The sequence below is a fragment of the Odocoileus virginianus genome, chromosome 20 (genome assembly GCF_023699985.2).
Source record: "Odocoileus virginianus isolate 20LAN1187 ecotype Illinois chromosome 20, Ovbor_1.2, whole genome shotgun sequence".
Taxonomy (NCBI): Eukaryota; Metazoa; Chordata; class Mammalia; order Artiodactyla; family Cervidae; genus Odocoileus; species Odocoileus virginianus.
Genome location: NC_069693.1, coordinates 1342689 through 1366432, shown reverse-complemented (window position 1 = coordinate 1366432; position 23744 = coordinate 1342689). Strand labels below are relative to the sequence as shown.

At 42.9% G+C, this 23744-nt stretch overlaps 1 protein-coding gene across 4 annotated transcripts in view; it reads right to left on the bottom strand.

The window, feature by feature from the left end:
• Window positions 1-10616: 10616 nt before the first annotated feature.
• The window catches only part of LOC110141363 (zinc finger protein 211-like), a 39220-nt gene continuing 26092 nt past the window's right edge, over window positions 10617-23744 (bottom strand). For 3 of the 4 annotated variants that reach the window (XM_070450257.1, XM_020900268.2, XM_070450256.1), the window contains 2 exons: window positions 21868-21994; window positions 18758-21393 (listed from right to left, as the gene is read on the bottom strand). In XM_070450257.1, the coding sequence (XP_070306358.1) occupies window positions 20093-21393; window positions 21868-21901 (1335 nt within the window). In that variant the 5' untranslated portion in view covers window positions 21902-21994 and the 3' untranslated portion in view covers window positions 18758-20092. Of the gene's footprint in view, window positions 11590-18757; window positions 21394-21867; window positions 21995-23744 lie in introns of those variants that run through there. The other variant, XR_011481977.1, reaches the window with a different exon arrangement.

Here is a 23744-nt window from a genome sequence, read left to right as displayed (position 1 = left end):
ATTTGCATGTGGGAAATTAATCTTTAGGCTCCTAAAACAGAATAATGTCACATTGGATGAACACCTTGTGAGTATGGCAGACATGGAAAATTGTGTAGCTTAAGTCTAGCTTCAGTATACTCCAGAGAATTCAGTGGAGAAAGGCCTTATAAGTTCAGCAAATGTGAGAAAGCCTTCAGCTGAAGAATATATCTCACTGGATACCACAAATTTCAAATGGGAGCACTACCTTCAATGTGCAGGTATATATGATTTCTTTGTTGAGTGCAACAACACTGGAGGAGAGCCCTTATGAAGGTGCCTTGCCTGTTTTGAACCTCATTCATCCAAACATCCACTTAATTTCAGGTATGTGGGAACTGTGTTGCAGTTTTTAACCTGTCCAGAATCCGTGCCAGATTGATGTCACTGCCAGTTCTGTAGCAGAAATCATATTACCCCAAATCACCAGGCAGATTTCTATTGTGTGCAGCATTCACCCAGCCTAGTGTGTTCAGGGAAGGAAAGCCCAGTGCTAACCCATTTGTGGGATGATTCATGAGCAGCTTGAGCACTTAAGTCTTTGCCAGTTTTTTTCCCTCCTTCATGAGTTAAAACATGGACATAACCCAGTTTTGGCCTAAAGGACTCTGCTGGTGATTTGAAAAGATGGACTACACTTTTCAGGGATATTATTGGTTTCATTAGACTCTAGTGATGGGTTTTTCCAGTCTCCAAGACATCAAACCAGGAAAGTCAGCCTCCCCTTGCTCTTGTTTGTAGAATAGTAAAGGTCTTACTGTTTAAGCCACCATTTATCTTAGGAGTTCCTTCACTGTATGGGGTGGTTTGTTGTTAATTGGGTTTGGTAGCCTGAAGAAATGAAATGCTCTGGTGAGGATCCCAAACTGTGTGCCTCAGTGAAGACAGTATGATGGCAGAATATGCCTCTCCAATTGTGGCCTAGGTTGTATTGCTGCTCAAAGCCTTCAACAAAAAATTGTAGGGCTTTGTGGTCCTAATTTATAAATTGTATAATTTATAAAATTATACATGCTATAAAATTGCCATGCTATTTTTCAGGTTCAGAGTTCAAACTGAGGAAGGGGCTGTTTCTAATTGCTGTGACTACCCTCAGTGCTTCTGAGAGCCACATAAACTTGTTCTCTTGTTCACAGGCGATACTGCATCTTGCTCAGCACTGTTCAAGGAAATCTGTTCCCCAAGTTCTGCAGTGGAGCCCTGTGCCTTGATGTCCTGAATTCTGTAGAGTAACATACTGATTTTAAGATTATAGAAACACTGGATTAGTGAAAGAGACTGCAGCATACTGATTAGAATGTGCCTCTTTCAAAAGGTCACTCAAAATGTTTAGTCACTATGGCTTTGGGGGATAAGCAGGTATGGAAATTCTCAGGACTTCCAAAACCTTTTATCTGTATAACTTAGGGCCTTGTCAAGGAATACAATATAAAGGTTTTGTGGATTCCTCTGACCTTTCTGGGCTGTTCACTTAAGGCCATTGTGCCTTAGAACAAGGATAGAGAGGAGAGAGCTCCTTAGTCAGCTCTGTGAGATTTGTGACCCACCCAGTATCCATGTTGAATGAAGTTTCCACTTCAAAAATTGCTCACCTATTTTTGCTGCCACTGAGGCAAGTACTGAACCTGTCCATTGAGTCAGTATGGTTGCCAAACCTGATGTTCTAAATGAGGAAATCCTGTCTCTATTTCAACTATACAATTTGATGATTTTTTACATTTATGTAAGTCCATGAAACCATCAAACAATCATGATAGTTTCTGTCACCCCATACTCACCTTGAATCTCTTTGTCCTCCAAGCAGCCATTAATTTGCTTTTCATTATAACAGATTAGTTTGCATTTTCTCAAATTTTATATAATTGAAATCATAAAGTGTTTAGTCTTTGGGTACCCTTATATGACATGTTTATTTTGCAATTCATCAGTGGTGCTTATATGAGTAGTTCTTTTTATATTATTGAGAATTATGTTCTATCACTATACCACAATTTATTTATTCATCTGTTTATGGATATTATTTCTAGTTTTGGCTGTTACAAATAAAAGCCATATAGAAATTGGATACAGTTCTTCATATTGAATCGTTTCCTTTCTCTCATGCTGATACCTCAAAATGTAATACCTGAATAAGAGTGTAGGTGAATATATAACTTTTCCAGAAACACCAAATTGTCTTTTAAAATGATTGCTCCCTTTTGTATTCCTGCCTGCAGTTTGAGTTCCAGTTCTCTTATATCCTTGCTAAAGTGAATATGATTTGCTTTTAAAAATTTGACTCTTTGATTAAATGTATATAGCATTAGAGCACTGTGGTTTTAGTTTCATTTCCCTTATATTTCATAATGTTGAGCATAGTTGGTGTTTAGGAGATACAGAAGAAGGGTCAACATATTAAAACAGTTCAAAAGATTCAATAAGCCAAATCTGGATTGTGGCAAATTCTAATGAACAAATGGCAAGTGAATAATATGATTAAAAGAAAATGGTAAGTGGGGGATTTCCCTAGCCATCCAGTGGCTAAGACTCGGGACTTCCACTGCTGGGGGTATGTGTTCATTCCTGGTTGGGGAACTAAGATTCCCACAAGCTGCATGGCCTGGCCAAAAGAAAGCCTCTAAGGAAATTCCAATAGATACTTCTACTCTAGGAGAACTTACCCTACCCACTGCCCACTAAGAGTAACTGAACTAATCCGTTTACCCTGAATACAACAGTTTATGGCCAAAGTTCTCAGCACGGCATTTTTTTTTTTAAAGGTGAGTAGTACATAGAGATTAAAAAACTTGCAAGACACACCTACTTATTGCCTAAGATAAATTTTATATCCATACTGCAGTCAGTCTACATTAAGTAATGAATGCAACTGGCACAATTCAGCACTTATAATTTTAAATATTTTGATTTTATGCAACAAAGTTATTGGAATTATATAAGGATCTTTCCATTTTAGAAACACCTCCTGAAGAGGTTATGTGTGAAATGACATGGTGTCTGTGATTATAAATAAAATAAACCACTAAGTGCATAGGGATAGATAAAATAAGAACAACCATAAAAGGATAAATAGGGAATTCCCTGGCAATCCAGTGGTTAGGACTCCATGCTTCCACTGCATAGGGCCTGGGTTTGATCCCTGGTTGGGGAACTAAGATTCTGCAAGCTACGTAGTGTAGGATAAATAATGACAGACATTACTTCCTAGTAGTCTTCTATTTTTGGATATATGTGAAAGCAGCCATTACAAACGGTAGAGTATGTGCTGTTAATTTTGTGTGGTGAGAAGGATAAATTTAAAAGGCCAGGAGGAAACTGAGTTTTGAAACTCTGAATGTAAATGTCAAAATGGATATTTTAAACATAAGCAAACTTGTCACTTCCTAATCTTGTTTTTATTTTAGTAGCTATCATTTCTCGTGTTTATGTGGCCATATTATTCCATTTTATTTTATCTGATACATAAAATCCTACATAGATTTCAAGGTCATTTGTCACTTTAAAATAGAAAAAATAGCATTAACATAAAAAATTAGAACAGGAAAAAGCCTTAGATATCATGATTCCCACTTTCTTTTTTTCACTTTTCACCAAATTTTTACTTGACCAATGGAATAATAGACTTTGTAAAGGATTGTATTGGTGAGCAATAATATGAAATATAAGAAAAAAACAGACTCCAAGAAAGAATCAGCAATTCATATATACTAACATGATATCTGACTACCATTATCTGGCATTTGAAATGCTTTCTAGTATTCTTCACAAATGATTATTAATTTAAAAATTGTAAAGTGTCTTGGTATTTGTGTTATGACATTTAAATTCAAAACTTATGTAGTTAGGAAAATATTCACCAGTATAACAGCTAACCAAAATATTTATAAGCCACATGTTTAAAATGACTCAAAGAATTAAGAAAGTTCCAAAATTTAAATCATAATAGAGTACACTATATTTATTTTTTAACAAAATAGATAAACCAAATATTTACATTTTATGTATTTTGATTATTATGATAAAATTTGTTAATTTAATGTTCAGTTAAAATAAACTTTATAGCTATTTAAAAAATGTCAAGTACATGATTAAGATAAACTTTTTGCTCATCAGAAAAAAAACTTCGGGAATCTGTCCAAAACACTAGGTCTTCATATTTTGTATCTTAGACCACTCAGGTGCTTCTTTCTTGGTAAACAGTGTTGGTTTGGGTATAAATACATTGTCTTCAGGTTCTTTAGGTGCATTCAAAGTCTTTGATTTCTGATTTTCTGTCACATTTTTGGATTCCATTTTAGTGAAAAGTAAGTTGTCCTCAGAACGCTTACTACGCATGTGAGTGATAATCTGTTTCATTGCTGCCAGTTCCTCACGATGATTTAGAAGTTGTTCCAAATCTAATGCCATTTGATCCTTCATTTGCTGCAAAGCTGATTTTTCTTTACTTAAATTGCTGACATCTTTTTCGAGTTCGGTAATACACTTCTTCAGAGAATCAATCTTAGAATCTCTCTGACGCACTGATTCAATGAGATACCTGTAAGGTTGTTGTGTCTGGTTTAACAGAATTGGCCCTGTGAAGCTCTTGTGAAAGCTGTGTTACTTGGTTCTTTTGATGGTCCAGGTCTTTTAAAACCAACGAGTTTTGTTTTTGTAACTGAAGCACTCTTCTTGCCAAGTGGACACTTTGCTTTAGTCAGTCTTTTGGCTGTTGTGGGAACATTAGCACCATAGCCATAGGAAAAAGAATCCTTTCAGCTCAGTGTGCGCCATGCCCACAAGGAAGATCGTCTGGAAAGACTTCAAGCTCAACTTGAAGAAACCAAAAAGGCTAGGGAAGAGATGTATGAGAAATATGTAGCATCCAGAGACCATTATAAAACAGAATATGAAAATAAACTATGTGATGAACTGGAACAGATCAAATTGAAAACTAATCAAGAAATTGATCAACTCCCACTTTCCTTCTTAAGCAGATAAGTAAATTAGGGCCCAGAAAGGAGAAGTGAGTGACTTGGAGAGCTCGTTAGTAGACTTGGAATTAAACCCAGGCTTAGTAACCCCTTGGTCCAATGTTTTGTGTTTTTTCATATTCACAGTTTTAACTTTTTTATTTAAAGTTTTTATTTTTTAGAGCAGTTTTAGGTTCATAACAAAATTAAGAGGAAAGTGTCCTGCTGCTGCACATGCATCACCTCCATTACCAACATACCCCACCAGAGTGGTTCTCTTATAATTGAGGAACCTACACTGATTCATTTTCATCACCCAGTGTTTATATAGTTCATATGAGGGTTTACTGTGGGTGATGTATATTCTGAGTTTGAAGATATTTGAGCAAATTTATAATTGGTGGCTTAGTAGTAAAGAATCTGCCTGCCAATATGGGAGACACGGGTTCAATCCATGGGTTGGGAAGATCCCCTAGAGGAGGAAATGGCAACCCACTCTAGTCAGTATTCTTGCCTGGGAAATACCATGGACAGAGGCGCCTGGTAGGGCATGGGGTTGCAAAGGATTGGACACAACTTAGTTTCTAAACAATAACCAGTGCATCACTATGGGATCACATAGAGTAGTATCACTACCCTAAAATTCCTCTATTCTGTGTATTCATCCCTCCCCACATTGCCTGGGAACCAGTGATCTTTTTTTACATCTCCATAGTTTAGCTTTTCCCAGAACGCCATATAATTGGAATCATACAGTATATGGCTTTTTCAGATGGCTGTTTTTACTTACTAACATGCATTTTGAGTTTGCTCTGTAAAACAAAAAGGTTCCTCCATCATGGCTTGATAGTGCGTTTCTTTTTAATACTGAATGATGTTCCATTGTCTGGATATACCACCATTTATCCATTCACTATTGAAGGAGACATCTTGGTTGCTTGCAGATTTTGGCAATTATGAATAAAGCTACTATAAACAATTCTGTACAGGTTTTTGTGTGAACATAAGTTTTAGAGTCCTTTGGGTAGATACCGAGGTGTCCTATTGCTGGTAAGAGTATGTTAGTTTCCTAAGAAGCTGCCAATGTTTCTTCCAAGGCGGCCATACTGTTCTTATCAGCAGTGAATGAAGGAGTTCCTGTTGTTCCACATCCTCACCAGCATTTGGTGTTTCAGTGTATATATAGTTTGGATTTTAATAGATGTGCAATGGTACTCACTGTGAAGAATTTTTGCATCAATGCTCATGGTCTGAAATTTTCTTCTGGTATCTTTTGTTTGGGGGTTATGGCAATGCTAGTCTCTGAGAATGAGTTAGGAATTACTCCTTCTGTTTCTGTCCTCTGAAAGAGAATTTGCATAATTTCTTCCTTAAACATTTACTGGAATACACCAGTGAACCCATTTTAGTATGCTGTATTCTGTTTTAGGAAGTTTTTAATTGCTGATTCAGTTTTCTCTGTTGCTTTATCTTTTTCTATTCCTATTACTCATAATTTACAGCTTTTGCAGTTGTCCTACAGTTGAGTATTCTGTTTTGTCCCACCCCCAGTTTTGGTGGTTTCTATTGAGATACCCTCAAGTCAGAATCTTTTCTTCACTATATCCAGTCTACAAATAAGCTTATTGAAAGCATTCTTTACTTTTGTTACAGAATTTTTTATCTGTATCATTTCTTCTTGGTTCTATGGTAGAATTTCCATCACAGTTAATATTGCATGTCTGTTCATCTACTTTATCCAGAAGAGCACTAAACATATTAATTGTTTTAAATTCCTGGTCTCATAATTCCATATGTCTGACTTGTCTTGAGTCTGATTCTGATACTTGCTCTGTCCAGACTTTTTTTTTTCTTTTTTCTCTTCAAACTTTGAAAAAAAATTTCATTATGCCTTACACTTTTTTCTTAATAGCTAAGTATCATGTACTCAGTAAATGGAACTGCAATCAACAGGTGATTTTAAGGTCTGGGGAGAGGGGAAGTGTTCTGTAGTCCTGTGATTAGTTATCAATATTTCTTTTTTCTTTTTGCATTATAACTTCCTCATTAACCTATGGGATCCTTAGGACTGCTTTCTATTTTTTTTTTTTTAAGGAACAATTTCCCAAACATAGGAAGTTTTGTTTGTGGTTTACAGTTTTAAGTTAAAAAAAATAATTTAAATTGACACATAATATAGGTCTCAGTGTATTTGCCTTTTCGGTCTCTCCTCTGCATTAGGTGGAACAAGGTGGCTGGAGTTGTGCATTTTCCTTCTCCCAGATCACTCAGGCTCTGATAAAAACTAAGGCTCTGCTTTAAAAGTTTCTCCTTCAGCACACTTTGTGTAAAAAACAAAATGCTTTGAACTAGTCGAATATGGTTCCTTTTCCTTTCTCCTGGCCGAGATCACTCTTGGAGATAAAAAATGTCAATAGAGGTGTGGGTTTTTCCCCCATGATTTGATTCCCCTGAATTTTTGTTTCTCTGAAGCTCAAACTACTGCACAATTGCACTCATCTCACACTAGTAAAGTAATGCTCAAAATTCTCCAAGCCAGGCTTCAGCAGTACGTGAACGTGAACTTCCAGATGTTCAAGCTGGTTTGAGAAAAGGCAGAGGAACCGGAGACCAAATTGCCAACATCCACTGGATCATTGAAAAAGCAAGAGAGTTCCAGAAAAATGTCTATTTCTGCTTTATTGACTTATGCCAAAGCCTTTGACTGTGTGGATCCTCACTAGGAAGTCTATCTAAACCCTGTCCCTCTTTGTCCTGTTTGTATCCCTCTCATCCACTCTTCTGCTTTCCTCTACAGTGTTCTGAGTTGGCTGAAGTACTTCAATGTGTCTTGAATTTGTAGTTTCTTGTGGAGGAGACATTCTTAGAGAATGGATGTTCAGTCTGGTTGTTCAAATCTCTGGCATTGTCAGACTTCTCAGATTCCAGGTGGAAAAATAAAAGTTTGTTAGATCATTCTTCTCCTGTGCACATACAGACACTCCCATCTTTTAACTGACCCAAGAGCTGCAAACTATGATTTGAAAAAGTCTGCTAGACCTCACTTGAAATATATTTGTAGGTTAACAAAACTCAGTTGAAAGGAAAAGAAAACTTTTGAAAAGGACGTGTTGATGATATCTGGAAAAAAAAATTGTCCTAACATAGGATGAAAGAAAGATAACCATTAATTTTTTTTTTAATTTTTATTTATTTTTGCCATTAATCTAATGCTTTACAAAGATTAGGCTCTTTATTTTTTATTTATCCTTTATTGAATTACAGTTTACAATGTTTTTTGGGCAGTCTCTTTATATTGCTACATAAATTCTTAGTGAAAGATATTTTTGAAGGAAAAATTGTTAAAATGTGATTTTGAATAATGGCCTTGACTTTCAGGTTACCAGATCAGAAGAAGCAGGAAACTCAAGAGAATTTGCTTTCAAGAGTCTTCAAACATTTGTTTATGTATGTAGATGTTTACAAATTATGTATTTTTAAAGTTGCTCATCATATTGACTTTCTGAACAAATTAAATTGATTTAATAATTTTATTTGACAAATGGAATTACCTTTTGCTGATTTTATCACCATGTTTAAAAATGTGTAATCACAGTATTGTAGTTTAATAAGACTTAAGATTTAGTTTCTTATGATTTCAGATTTATAAATTACATGCATTGAATTTATGGGTCAACTAAGTTATTTCCACAAATTATTCTATTTCCTTAGTTCAGTGTCTGAACATGAAGCATTCTTCCTTCTGTCTCAGCCCCTCTATCTTTCCTGAATGTTCACTCAGCTTCCCAATACCAACTTTTCTCTCTCACTGGAATACTCTGCCTAACACTCAATATATAGTAAGTTTTTCTCAAGGTATCTTTTCTTGAGCCTTCAGACTAGGTCAAGTCCACTACTTGTATTTTGTCATAATCACCGAAACTTGACCTTCCAGCATTTACAGTAATTTAGATTATGTAATAATTGGTAAGACTGTGCACTGGCTCAACTGTCTTTTTGTTTTTTAAACCAAAGCTAAGATGCCACCAATTATAAAACAGGCCATTCTTTTACAGTGCATGCATGCTCAGTCGAGTCAGACTCTTTGTAACCCCACAGACTCCTCTGTCCATGGAATTTCCCAGGCAAGAATACTAGAGTGGGTTGCCATTTCCTTCTCCAGGGAATCTTCCCAACCCAGGGATCAAACTCGAGTGTCCTGTGGCTCCTGCATTGGCAGGAGAATTCTTTACAGTAAGCCACATAACCTGTTGTGCTCTTAAATGCTCAAATGAATCCCTGCCTTTTCCTTCTTAAATTACAGCACCTACAACTACTATCATTTATAATTTGTATTCACCTTACAAAGAAGAAAATATTTTGAATTGCTGATCCCTGGTTTTCCACACTGCCTATGACCCTCTCCAGCAGACCCAGAAACTCCCTTAGTCCAAGTCAGGGAAATGGTGGTGTTTTGAATTGTTAAAAATATGTATCACATAACATTATTTTGCTATTTATAAGTGGCAGTAAGTAAATTTACATTCTCCTTGTGTTAAAACTATTAAATCAATCTTTAAAACAGCCCTAGTGGGAATTCCTTGGTGGTTCAGTGGTTAGGTTTCAACATTTCTCCCACCAGGGCCCAGGTTCAATCCCTGTTCGGGAACTAAGATCCCACAAGCTGTGTAACGCGGCATAAAAGTAAAAAATAAAACAAAACGCCCTGGTATCACAACTCAGAGTCACAGTTGGCACAAAGAGAGCACCCACCTTCATTCAGAGGTGCCATTTGTGGGGTTCAGTCATGTTTATCCATCTTCCTTTCTCTTTTCAGTGGGGAGGAGGGAGAGTGTGACATTCAGAAGTGGCTAAATGGTAGTGTAAACTCAAAACGACCTGCATATCAAACCGACCATACACATTCAGAAATCTTTCAGAGTCCCTTAGAGTCTGACCTTAGAGTCAGTCAGTCCCATGTGCTGGAGTCCCAGTATCTATAACTAATCTCCATGTTTTTCTAACCTTCTCTTTCCCTATTTTTGCTTGATGGTCCAGTGACTAAGATTCCATACTCCCAATGCAGGAGCCCCAGGTTCCAGGTTTAATCCCTTGTTGGGGAACTAGATCCCACATGTCTAAAGTAAGACCCAACACAGCCAAGTAAATAAATTAATTAAAAAAAAAGAGAGAAGGCTTCTATTTTAAAAAAGTGAATTCTGATGCTTACAGACAACTCAGTGGTGTGAATATTGGTAGGGGAGTGGCAAAGGAGAAGGCTCTGCGTTTCTCTCTCTCTGGCTCTTGTTTGTGGGGAGTGGGGTTAGGCAGGGACCAGCAGTGGCAGAGGAGGGGGCATTCTGGACTCTCTATTCTAAATTTTACTGTGAACCTAAACTCCTCTTTAAAAAACGCAATACAGAGTTGAACTTTTGTGAACACTTCTTTCAACATACACGCTTTCAGTGTCTTCACCTAACATCCCCAAATGGCTCCCAACACCGTTCCGTCTCGCCGTTGACACCAGTGACTTACTTGGTGTACATCACAGTGGTCACTTGCCATCTACCATTGTACTGGACTTCCTAACAGCTGTTTGGAAGGAAAAATTCTCTCCCCTCTTAGTGTCTGTGGTTGGGCCCAAAGTTGAAACTGACAAAAGGCAGATTAACAGGAGTAGGGCATACATATTTTATTAAATATTTATGTGTCCATGGGAGCATTCATGAAAGAATAAAGACCCAAATATGCCAAGAACAGTAAGCTTCTACACCTCTTAGTCAAAGGATCAATTTTTGAAGAACTGAGAAGGAAAGGGGGTTTGGGCTGTGGGTATTTCATGGTGAAGAAATAGAAGATAGGGATGAGATTAACAAGGTTTGTTAAACTGAGCACAGACTGCTCAGTCCCCAGTTCTCCCTTTCACAACCCTGTTTCCTGTCTCTGGTGTTTAAAAATGTCTTCCTCCGGGGAAAGGGAGGATGCATTTCACATGGGAGCTTTATCTCCTGCTCTCAGGAAGACAAAGGAGAGAGTGTCCTCCTCGCACCTGCTGTGTCATAGCTGCCTGGAATTCAAAATAATTGCTGTGTCAGGGCTTCCCTGGTGGTCCAGTGGTTAGAGAGTCCACCTGCCAATGCAGGGGACGTAGGGTGGGTCCCTGGTCTGGGAAGATCCCACTTGCCGCGGAGCAGTGCAGCCCGTGTGCTGCAGCTACTGAGCCTGTACTCTAGAGCCGGTGAGCCCAGAGCCCACGCTCTGAAACAAGATAAGCTGCCGCAGTGAGAAGCCTATGACCCCAATGAAGAGCAGCCCATGCTCACTGCAATGGGAGAAAGCCCACATACAGCAATGAAAATCCATCTCAGCCTTAAATATAAGTAATCTTTAAAAACTAACAAGCAAAAAAAATTTGATGTACCAAAGTGTGGGGGACACTTACGGGTGAAATGTCCTGGTTTCCTTCAGAGCAGAAGGGGTGAGGGGCTTGCTAGCCTTGGTTTCTTGGGTTCCTGATGCTAGATACTTCTTTCATTGTTGCCTTTCTTGATGTTCCTCCATAGCACTGCTTGCCAGCATCATCTCCTCCACCTCAATGCTAAAACTTGAAGTGCTCCACCCTGGGCCCTAAAGTCCATAACTGAAATGATTTTAAAAATAACCTTAGTGATCTAGTTTGTTTTAAGGCATTATAGCCCCCAGATTTTATCCCCTTCCAGAATTAGCTATACAACCATCTGGTTGGTTTTGACTTGGATGCTTCATAGAAACGACATATTAAAAGTGGTCCAGCATGAAAATCCTGTTCTTTCTTACCCTGGGTGGGCCACAGACTGTGCCATGTCTGAATGGATTCCACCACTCTTCACCTAGTGACTCTGTTCTAGACTCTGGAAGTGCACCCTTATCCTGTATTTCCACATGACATAGACAACCCATTGCCCAGTCCTGTCCATTTTTCCTCCATTTCTATCTCCAAACACTTCTAGTTCCTCAACTACCCCCTTGTTGCTGTTGTTCAGTCACTAAGTTGTGTCCGGCTCTTGGCTGACAATATTGAGTGCAGCACTTAACAGCAGCATCTTTTAGGATTTTCAGTAGCTCACCTGGAATTCCGTCACCTCCACTAGCTTTGTTCCTAGTAATGCTTCCTAAGGCCCACTTGACTTCACAGCTACGCCTGCCACCAACTAATTTATTTAACCACCCACTCCTTGAAGGAATCCATGTTTCCAGTTTGGCGCTCTGATGAATAAGAGGTGCTAAGGCCATGCAAGTTCAAGATTTTTCGGGATGACAAACGTTATTTGCCAGGGAGGAATTGGGGGGGCTCCTCCAGACCACCCTCTTATTTGATGCCTCACTTCCTAGAAGAACTCACATGATCCCACAAAGCTGACTTCCTTCCTGCAGGCGAAACTGCTACCCTATGGTCCATGGCCCAAGGCCCTGCAAGTTATTAGCCTCAACTAAACAAGAACACTCATCAGGTATTCCAAGGGCTTCCTGAGAGCCAGGCAAGGCCAGACTTTTCTTTGGAATGTGAAGGTTTTGAACACTGTAGACCTGCTGAGTCAATCACTTACTACACTGTCTATTTTGACTGGGATTGAGTTTCTGGATTGTATGGTGCTTGGAAGGTTTTTTGTTGTTTGTGTTTGTAAACCACCAGTTTTCCACAGTGGCTGTACCACTTGACATCACCACTAAGATGAATGATTGGATTTTCCCTTGACCTTCAGCATTTTGCTACGGTTCTGTATTTTGTTTCAGGCGTTCTGAGGGATCTGCCTAGATATAGCCCTATGATTTTCATTTGCATTCCCAGGAAATGCCTCATAGCTTTTCATATGCTTATTTGCCATTTAATTGTATCTCCTTCTCTTGGGTAAAATATATTATGTGTGTTTTATCTATTCTGTATTTGGATTTTTTAAAAAGATAATACCATGATGTTTTGAGAATTTTTCATATTTGTATCTGACACATGTTTTCTCTCCTGGCCTTTGTCCTTGGTCCTTTCATCCTCTTCACAAGGCATTTCGGAGCCTAGGTTTTTAACTTTGACAACTTTCAGTGTCTGCATTTCTTTTTATGGGTCACACTTCTGGTGTCAAATTTTAAAATCACTGTGCCTGACCCTGGGCTTCTCTGGTGGCTCAGTGGTAAAGAATCCACCTGTGATGCAGGAGTCACAGGAGACACAGTTTCGATCCCTGGGTTGGGAAGATCCCCTGAAGGAGGAAATGGCAACCCACTCCAGTATTCTTGCCTGGAGAATCCCATGGACAGAGGAGCCTGGGGGGTTACATTCTGTAAGGTTGCAAAGAGCTGGACATGACTAAAGTGACTTAGCATGCATGCACACCTGACCTTAGATCCCCCGTTTTTCTCTTGGGATTTTTTTTCCTCTAAAGTGGAAAACTACAACTAGAGAAACCTTGTGTGCAGCAAGGAAAACCAGCACAACCAAAAAAAGACCTCTGCTCAAAATGATAGAATTCAAACATTCATCCAGGAAATCCCTGGTGGTTCAGTGGTTAGGATGCGGTGCCTTTACTGCTGAAGACCCGGATTCAATTTCTGGTTGGGAAACAGATCCTGCAAGCCATGTGGCTCTGCCAAAGTAAACAAACTTCACCTTCCCACAAATGAAACCATTAATTCATTGTTTTTTATGAATCCTTATATGGTTTTTTTTTTTTTTTAAATAAGGCTCTATTTATTTATTTTTATTTTACCTTTTGGCTATGATAGATCTTCGTTACCCTTCATGCCAGAGTGCGGGCTTCTCATTGTGGTGGCTTCTCGTTGCAGCTGCAGCACATCTGGTCAGTAGTTGGTGCCTCATTGTGCTTAGTTGCCCTGTGGTGTTTGGAATCTTTTTGGACCAGGAGTCCAAGCTGTGTCCTCTGCATTGGCAGGCAGACTCTACCACTAGACTACCAGAGACGCCTCCTTGAAAGCGTTTAGCTGTACACTGCCTGCTGCAGAGTTTATTTGAGCCCTTTGGGGAGCCTGGGAACTCTCTGGTCCCACTCTGGGCAGCCCGCCTGAGGGTCCAGGGCTCAGAGGTGGGCCCGGAGGAGGCCAGGGACCTCAGTGGCCCGCGGTGTGCCCCTGTCACCCCAGGATCTGGGTCCGTCCCATTGACATTCGTGCCGGTTGACAGGTGCCACCTGACAGCCTCTTTTATATCGTCCCTTCCCTCTACAGTAGTGGTCCCCAACCTTTGCGGCAGCAGGAACTGGTTTTATGGAAGAGAATTTTTCCACGGACAAGGTAGGGATGGGGGTGGTTCAGGTGGTGATGAGGCAGGGGGTAGATGGGTCCCAGGTAAAGCACTGGAGATTCATTCCCTGTGGACTGAAACTGCAAGATGAGAATAGCAGGACAACTTAGGGAGGAGGCTGGGCCCTGCCCAGACCACACATTTCTCAGGAGACCTGTCTGACCGCATGTGCACAGAAAGTCTCCTCGGAGGTCCAAGGGGAGTGATGTTAACTAATGCCAGGCTATCCACGGGCCTCTTCGCTGGTACCCATCTTGGCTAAGACGAGTGCGCATATCCAGGAGGATTCTGAGATGCACTAAATACGACCTGTGAACCAGGCAAATCAAAATGATCCGCCGAAGGAAACCTTGAAGAAATGCCCCAATTAAGTAAGTCAAACTGCGTCGAGGGTTCGACTCAGTGACTGTCTCCCTCAGTCGACCGGAGCGTTTATCCAGGCGCACTGTACCCTCTCCTCTTAGTAAATACTCGTCTCACTTTCTGTCTTTGCAGGCATTCTTTTCTGCAAAGCGGAAGGGTTAGGACTCTTGTCACAGACCACTGGTGGTCTAGGTAGTATCCGGTGCTTTAACCGCAGGGGCCGTCCTCAGTCTCTGGCTGGGAACCAAAGCCCGCGAGGCCCGTGGGGCAGGCGGGATCGGCTGGTTGTTGCTGGGCGGTGGGCCTCCTCCTCTCTCCGGAGGTTGTGCCGGCAGGTTCTCAGGGTGGAGGCCGACACCTGCCCCACGGTCCAGGCCCGGGTGTGGTGCTGCCCTAACGATCGACCAGCCTCCACCGGAGCCGCTCCAGCCGCCGCGGGGAGCAGGAGAGGGTCTCCCGGGACCGGAGGTGGGAACTGGGCCAGGCCTGGCTGGGAGGCCCAGGGGCGAGCAGGGCGCACGAGGCTGCAGACTCTCCTGGTCCCGGTCTGTGGACTCCGTCCCCCGCAGCCACAACTCCGAGCGCTGGGCCTCCTGGGACCCGTGTCTCCAGGAAGGCAGGGACCCCAGGGACCCAATGGGCTGTTTGGTTCGCTCCTGAGACGGTGCTGCGTACGTGGCTTTCAAACCCTGTGACCTCTCAGAGCTGGGCCTCTTTGCATCTGTTTCAGCATCCGCTGGGGATGTGCCGGTGAGGGGGTCCTCCACCCACAAAACTTGTCTTGATTTTTGTCGAGGGTACTGGTGGTGCATTGACGAGGAAAGCAACTCACCGCGTGGGCACTGGGGCGTGCCCCCTACCCTGGCGATGTGCCCCCACCCACCTGAGTCCTTACAAGGGGCCAGGTCTTATCTGTGGCCTGGCGACACCTCTGCACTGCCCTAAGATTTTCCCAAGTGTACTCTGGCCTCAGACACGTTACACTGGTGTTTCCTCTCCTTTCATCCCCTCAATCTCACACCTGCCCTTTCATCACATCTAGACTGGAGTATGCTTTTACCCGTTTTTAGTTTATGTAACATATAACCCAACCCCCTGCACTATTTATTACACTAAACTACCCTTTCTCCTTGGAAATATTCATCCTATTAATTTCTTTTCTTCATTCCCCATCTTCCTGACCTCCCCCACACACCCCCACCTCAGGGTTTGCACAGACTTTATTGTCACAAAGGAGGCCCTACAGAGCAGGGCCAATGCATGTGATCCAAATATGTCACTGTGAAGAAAAACCAAGGTCATGATGGCAGAAGAGGTCACTGAAGGACATGATCCAGGGGAGGCCAGCCAGCCAGGAACGCAGCAGATACAGTGAAGAAAGGCCAAGGTGGCCAGGTCACAGGGCGAAGGAGGCCAGTGCCCATCCCTCACGCTTCTTGTGGCTCTCCAGGGGTGAAGGGACCCAGCCTCGTGGCAGGAGGAAGCACAGGAAGCCAAATGAGTCCAGGGAGGACACCCCATGGGCTGGAGAAGCTCCCTGGAAGCGTGGAGTGGACCTGGGCAGGCGGCGCTGGGATCTGCCAGCCCAGCCTCCCAGGCCCACCAGCAGCAGCAGGGACACAGTCGCATGGAGCGGAGTGTAGGACGCAGGCAGCTGGCGCCCAAGGTCATGAGGTCAGAATCCTCCCTCACTTATTAGCCACAAAGGCCGCCTTGTTTTTTTGTCTTCTCCTGTGCACCACACACTTGGACTGTGTGGCACACAGTGGTGACTGGTGTGTGTGAGTGTGTGCTAAGTCACTTCAGTTGTGTCTGATTCTTTGCAACTTCATGGACTGTGTAGCACACCAGTCTCCTCTGTCCATGGGATTCTCCAGGCAAGAATACTGCAGTGGGCTGCCCTGCCCTCCTTCAGGGGACCTTCGTGACCCAGGGATTGAACCTGTGTCTCTTACGTCTCCTTTGTTGTCAGGTGGGTGCTTTACCTCTAGGGCAACCTGGGAAGCCTGGTGATTGTAATAGGTGTGTTCAAAAGCAACAAATGCACACTCTAATGTTCAAATTGCCGTTTTGGGTGGTTTTAAGTTGGCTTTTTTTTTTTTCTATTGTGGAAGTTAGTTAATAAGTTTTGAGGGGGCACTTCCCGGTGGTCCACTGGCTAAGACGCCATGCTCCCAATGCAGAGGTTTGATATCTGGTCAGGGAACAAAGATCCCACACGCTGCAACTAAAGGCCCTGCATGCACAGCAAAGACCGCCCCTGCGCTGAGGCTGACACCTGGTGCAGCTAAAGAAAGTCAAGTCCCCAGGCCACTTAAAAGCATACGTTTTTTCTTCCTGAATCCCCTTCCTCCCCACTTAAGTACTTTGCTGGAGTTAAGCTCTGTCTTATTTCTGTATTCTTCCCAAATTGTTGTGATGTGCCAGGGACTGTTTCTTAATTTTGTTGTCAAAATTCCAACTTTCCCAAACAAGTAAATTACTTCAATAGAGTCCATAAGCAGTTTTTCCATTCTTAGGCGGAATTCTCATTATAAAGAAGTCCACTAGAGTGACCTTAAAAGTCTTGCCAAAATCAGCACTCAACTCTCTTTCCCTTGGTGTTGCACTTAGTATGTCTGGCAAAAAATTACAAGTTTTGACTTTTTTTTTCTGTGATTATGTTGTGCAGGGACATCATCCAAGTCATCATCCACATTGTAATTACAGTGATTGTAGTGAAGTAACTCGTAGGTACTTTTTAATACCACACGAAAATGATACCAGGTTTTTTCTCCCCCTACTCCTTTGAAGAGCTAGTAATATTGAATTGGCACAAAAATTTGTTTAGGTTTTGCTATGAAGATGTTATGCAGAAACCTGAATGAACTTTTTGGCCAACTCACTATGTGCTGTTAGGTCCAAGCCACTGGCAGCAGTGATGGATGCTCTCAGCTGGGATACCCCAGGCACTCACTGAAAGACCTTATAACTTCATTGAGTCCTACTGCCATTCCCCCTGCACCAGGGCCAACACTGGTGCAGTACTTGTGGTTCTTACTATAACTGTAGGAAGCACTTCAACAAAATCTGATTGGAAACTTGAGGAACAAGACATTACTGAGAGACTGTTGAGGGTATCCTGGGGGCATGCCACAGTGAGGTGTGAAGGGAAAGGAAGGAAGCACAGACTTGAAGCTCTGCCTTTATTAGTTTCCAACGGTGGTGGTCTCCAGGGTTTCATGGTTTTCACTTGTTCAGAGTAGGTTTAGAGAGCTCAAGGGTGTATTAGGGTGCAGAAGACTGGAAGGGAGGGCTTCTTACACTGGGGCACACACAAATACTTGAATGCTTTCCATGCTATGCTGAGTAGGGGGGTAGTAAAACAGATAAATCATCAGCAACTTCCAAAACACCTTGCTTACAAGCATGGGGACTGGGTGCAGTCAGTATGTTTAAACAGCTTCAGAGAGACCAAATGAACCACATCTAGAATGTGGTAAATTCTGTTGGAATGATGGATGAAACTTATGAAACATAGAAGCTTTAAAGATGTATTTTACAAGCAGCTTGGGATGCCTCAGCACTGTATTTTGTGTGAAAGTTACTTGGAACAATGAAGATTCTTTATCTTAGTCCTGAGATGTTAGGTGTTACAATCCACTATTATAGTGGGCCTAGTGGAGCTAGATGAAAGCAGAATGCACGTAAGCTGAAGCTCCCATCACTCATTCTTTTCCAGCGGTTATAACATAAGTCTTTATTTGTAACAGCCAAAACTGGTAAGAAGCCAATGTGCAGTTAGCTGGGTAAACAAACTGGGGTACATCTATAGAGGAATACTCAGCTGTGAAATGAAGTTACTTACATAAGCAACAGTGTGAATTGCATGGGGAAGAAAGCACAATCTTTTTGAAAAAGTAAACAGTTTAATGATTCCAATCATAAAGTTTTATAAAACAAGCTAATTTACTGTGAAAGAGTAAAATCAACAGCAGCTGTGAGGGCAGAAGGGAGAGTTTTTAAAAGAGTACAAATGAGTTTCTTGGTAGCCTAGAGGCTAGAATCCTGGGTTTCACTGCCACAGCCCCAGATCAACCTCTGGTTGAGTTGAGATATCCCAGAAGCTATGCAGTGTGGCTAAAAAAAAAAAAATGAAAGGGAACAAGTAAACTATTTGTTGTAGATATGTTTTTTAATAGTTTTATGGGTGTACAAGTAAACTATCATATTGTACAATTTTAATCAATTATATTTCAATAAAACTTTGTAGAAATTTGTTTTATGTAGAAATTTTCCGTTTTTTTCCCCATAACCAGAGCTTTGGAAACCTGCCTTTCTCTGGCAGGCCCTCCATCAGGGAAAAAAATATACTGGTAAAGACTGTTTTTGAGTCAGCAGGAAGCTGGTCACAAAAGCTATATCCCTGGGCTCCAGCATCTCCATTCATCCCCTTGTCTACTCTTATTGTCTGTGCAGCATGATGCTTAGGGTGAAAAGTCCAGAGGCTATGAGAATAAACAAAGCTTTATTTGCTCTGACAATGACCTCAAAGGAAGAACACATAATGGGAGTGAACACACTCATCTAACATACCACAGTCACTGGGACATTTGTGGAGATGCCTTTAGAATAGGCACATCCTTTCCTTGCCACAGCCTCCTCCAGTGCATATAACCACATCCAGCATTTCTGTGTGAAGTAAGATTCTGGCTTCACCCTTGAAATCGTTCAGTAACACCAGAAAACCCAGTTCGAGACCTGAAGGCACATGATTTTTGCAGTACCTGGAGCTTCTCCACAACAGTGCTCAGCATTATGTGTAATGCTGGGGAAAAGGGAACTGATTTCTATGCTTCTCACAGAAGCACCAGGTGACCTCTGGGTCCACCAAATTCCTTGCATCCAGGCCATAAACTAGGGCCCTTTACTAAAAGCTCTCTCTCTTTCCTAAGAGACTTTTGGCAGCTGTGCAAGCTGGGCCTCTAGTGGAAGGTGGTAAACCTACTGCTGTCAATGTTACCCACACTTTGCTAAAATTGGATTGAGCCCTAATTTGTCAGAGGGGAAGGAATATGAGGTACACCTGAAAATTATTCATACTGTTTTGTAGAGAATGGGACAGAGATGAGACATCTCCCTCCCCTGATCAAACTGCCAGGACCGATACAAAGTGTTGAAACCTGGAAACTACTGGCTGGCAGGGCAGAGGCTTCTGCCAAAAAGAAACCAGAAGGGATGTAACAGAGGTAACAGAGCCAACAGTGAAATATGCAGAAGGCTCCTAAAAGCTTCCCACCAACCTACAAATTCAAAGGGACTGTTTCTGCTGTGTATGTTCAGCTGTATAGTCCTCAACTTCTAGGAGATGGCCCTTCACAAAGAAACCCATATTTCCTGTTGGGCTTAGACCTTTAAGATGGTTTTCCCAAATCTGCTGCATAATTTTCTTGTTGAATACAGACACTGGCTGTGACTGGTTTTCTCAGTCATTGAGTCATTCGTGAGGTTATCTGGTATGCAGTTTTCTGTGTTGAATGATGTGGGAGCTCTGACTAAAGGATTTCCCACATTCCCCACACTCATAAGGCTTTTCTCCTGTGTGAACTCTCCGGTGCTGAATGAGATTGGACTTTTGGCTGAAGGACTTCTCACACTCATCACACTTGTAAGGTCTGGCTCCAGTGTGAATTCTCTGGTGTTGATTGAGGGTGGAGCTGTGGCTAAAGGATTTCCCACATTCCCCACACTCATAAGGCCTCTCTCCAGTGTGAATGCGCAGGTGCTGCACAAGTTTGCATTTGTAGCTGAAGGATTTTCCACATTCAGTGCATTTATAAGGCCTTGCCCCACTGTGGATCTTCTGGTGTTGAATGAGATTGGAGCTTTGGCTAAAGGAATTCCCGCACTCACCACACTTATAAGGCCTGGCTCCAGTGTGAACTCTCTGGTGTTTAATGAGAGTAGAGCTGTAGCTGAAGGATTTCCCACACTCGCCACACTCATAAGGCCTCACTTTACTGTGAATCTGTAGGTGCTGCACAAGTCTTAATTTGTAGCTAAAGGCTTTCCCACATTCATTGCACTTATAAGGCCGTGCTGCAGTGTGACTTCTGTGGTGTTGAATGAGTCTGTAGCTTTGGCTAAAGGACTTCCCACATTCGCTGCACTCGTAAGGCCTTGCTCCTGCGTTATCAGGTCTCTGGCAATTGATAAGGAGGGAACTTTGGTTAAAAGGTTTCTCACAGTCATCACAGTCCTGGTAGTTTTTTCTAGTGAGAATCTGCTGATCCTGAAAAAGTGTGTATTCACAGCTAAACAGTTTCTCATACTCGCTGCACTTGTACTGACTTTTTCCATGAAGAAAGGGCTCTGCACACTGAAAGCTGCTCTGTGGCTTTGTCCCTTTGAGTGTGGCCTGATGCTGGAGGAGATTCAGCACAGCCAGGAAATCCTTGCTCACTTCCTCACAAGTGAAGGGCTTTGCTGATACGTGAAATCTGTAACTTCTCACACATGCCTTGTCTGTGTCCCTTCGGGATGGCTTCTCATTGCTGGGCTCTGGGCAGAGGTCAGGGCTGAACCCTGGTTGCTTCTCACACTCCTCACAGGGGTGTGAGTTTTGCTCAGGATGCAGGCCTTGGTGCTCAGGCAGCTGTAGACTGTCTCTCCTGGCCCTGACACACCCCTCACAGGGCTGAGTCTTCTCAATGGATGGGTCTGGATTTACAGTCTTGCCCCGTGATGTTTGTTCTACAGGAACACTCTCCACAGAAAATGCCACTGCCTCCTCCATTCCATACCAACAACCTGAAAGCACAGACGTGCGGGTGAGATGCATGTCGTCTGTGGTGGAGGGGGCAGCCTCTACACAGTTCTGTGTGAGACTCAGTACAGCCCAACCTCAATAGGAGGTTGATGTGCAGTATTGGGGCTCTGAAAGTCTTAAGAATTAGGAAGGCCTCATAAGATAAAGGATGTAAGGGGGAGGGGTGCAGAAAAGAAACAAATATCCAGTTCAAGTTCTCTGCCAACACCCTTCATGAGAGCCTTGGCTGAGTGACATTTCAGCGCTACGTGTGAGTTTTATGAACAGCGGCCTGTGACAGTGGTTGGATTTTTTGGCAGCACAGTTAGAGGTGGCAGGCTCATGAAGAGGTAGCTTAGCCCAGCCCTGTTGACCCTAGTGCCTATTAGCCAGGCAATTAGGGAAAGGGTGCAGAACCTGTGTCTAAAGTGAGCAGAGTTGAGCACAAGGTGCTGGGGTGCGTGTGAGGGCCTTACCCAGTGAGGTCACAAGTGCAAAGTTCTCCAGCATCACATCGTGGTACAGGCATCTCTGATTCTCATCCAGGAGACCCCACTCCTCCCAGGAGAAGTACACAACCACATCTTCAAATGTCACACTTCCCTGCCATGATGAGGGAAAGATGAAATCAAACTCTCCCAAAGACCACAACCCCTCACCGACACATCTACCCATGCCCACCTTCTCTCCAACTCAGGGGAGACGAAAGCAGACCACTGTCTGCAAAAGGGCCCACTGATCACTGGGGCCAAAAGTCATCAAGAGGAGGCACATAGACAAGAAGATATGGCACAGCTGTCAGGCAATGTCCCTAACTTGTGGATAAATCATGAATGTCTCACACTGGGGCCCTGAGACTTACTCCTTCTGCAAATGCACATCCTTCTTAATGTGGTACATCCCTCACATCTCTAGACACCACAGCCACATGTCCCAGGCCACTATCTGACCACCCCACAGCTTAAATGCCTCTCTGGCATCCCTATAAATTATGGTAGTTCAATCATCTCCTAATTTACCCCAGTGGGGAGGATGGCATCACGTCCTATGGTTATAGAGATGACCAAACACAGGAGACCTAATGTTGGTCAGATGAGATCAACAGCAATTTATTAATCATATACTCAGTCTGGGAGAGGAGGAAACCACACACACACAGAACCAGAGTCGGGCTACATGGATGAAAAGAGTGAACAATGGTCCTCCAGGGGCTAGCCGGGAACTGAAACCACCTGATAATGAGCAGAAAGTCCACTTAATCCCTGTGAGAAAGAAGACTGTTGGGCTAGGAGACCTTATGTGTAGGAGCAGAGTGAGAAGAACCAGCACTCGGGCCATTTGAAGTCCTCATGGTTTCACAACACAGCACTTAAGTAACACTGGCTTTAACTTTAGGCTTATACCACAACCTGGCAAAAAACATCCAGAGTATACTCTGCCAATTCAAACAGGATTCAAATACTCCCAGGGACTTCTCATGACTTCCTAAGCAGCAGTAGCCCCAGATCTTTCTCTGGAGGCCTCATTACTTAAGACGCAGGTCCTTGCCTCAGACTTTGCATTCAGAACATGTCTGTTCTCGGACACACATGGCCCTCTCCACTCCTGGGCTTCAACTCTCAGCCATCACAAATTTATTCTGTTCATCCAAGCCACAATCAAAGCTCAGCCCCATGTAGTGGACCACCCCAGGCCTTGTGACTCTCACAAATGACCACATTTGCCCAAGACCTGGTGCCACTAATATCACTCTCTCTTCAGGTCCCATGAATCACTGTATCCAGTCCTCAGCTGTAAAAGGCAAGTGGGCCAATAATTATCATCTAAGTGCAAGGCCTTGCTGGGGGTGCCAGTCAGGCCCCTGCCAGTCAGGCCCCATCCCTAGGGAACCCGGAGGGTACCTCCCAGGTACAGTCACATGGGCTCAACCTGTACTTGTCAGTCCAACGCCGAGGATGTGGAATCATCAGCTCCCACTACCTCTCCACACGCACATCTCTCATCTGCAGGCACAGGTGTCCCAATCATCTCTGTGACTCATCACACAGCTTAAAAGGCCTTGATAAAGAGAACCCCCTACTGCTACAGCCCTGTGCAAGACCCAACTACCTGAGGCTGCCTAAAATCCAGGCCCCCTTGTCTGCCTCTGATCTGTGCTTCGGTCTCAGGCGCCAGAACCATGTGTGGATCTTAAGATACCCCATGGTCCTCTTCCCAATCTGTTTGCACTTTACGTCCCTTTGGGGTTCCCTGGTGGCTCAATGGTAAAGAACCTGCCTGCCAATGCAGAAGACATGGGTTTGATCCCTGGTCTGGTAAGATTCCCGGGAGAAGGGAATGGCTACCGACTGGA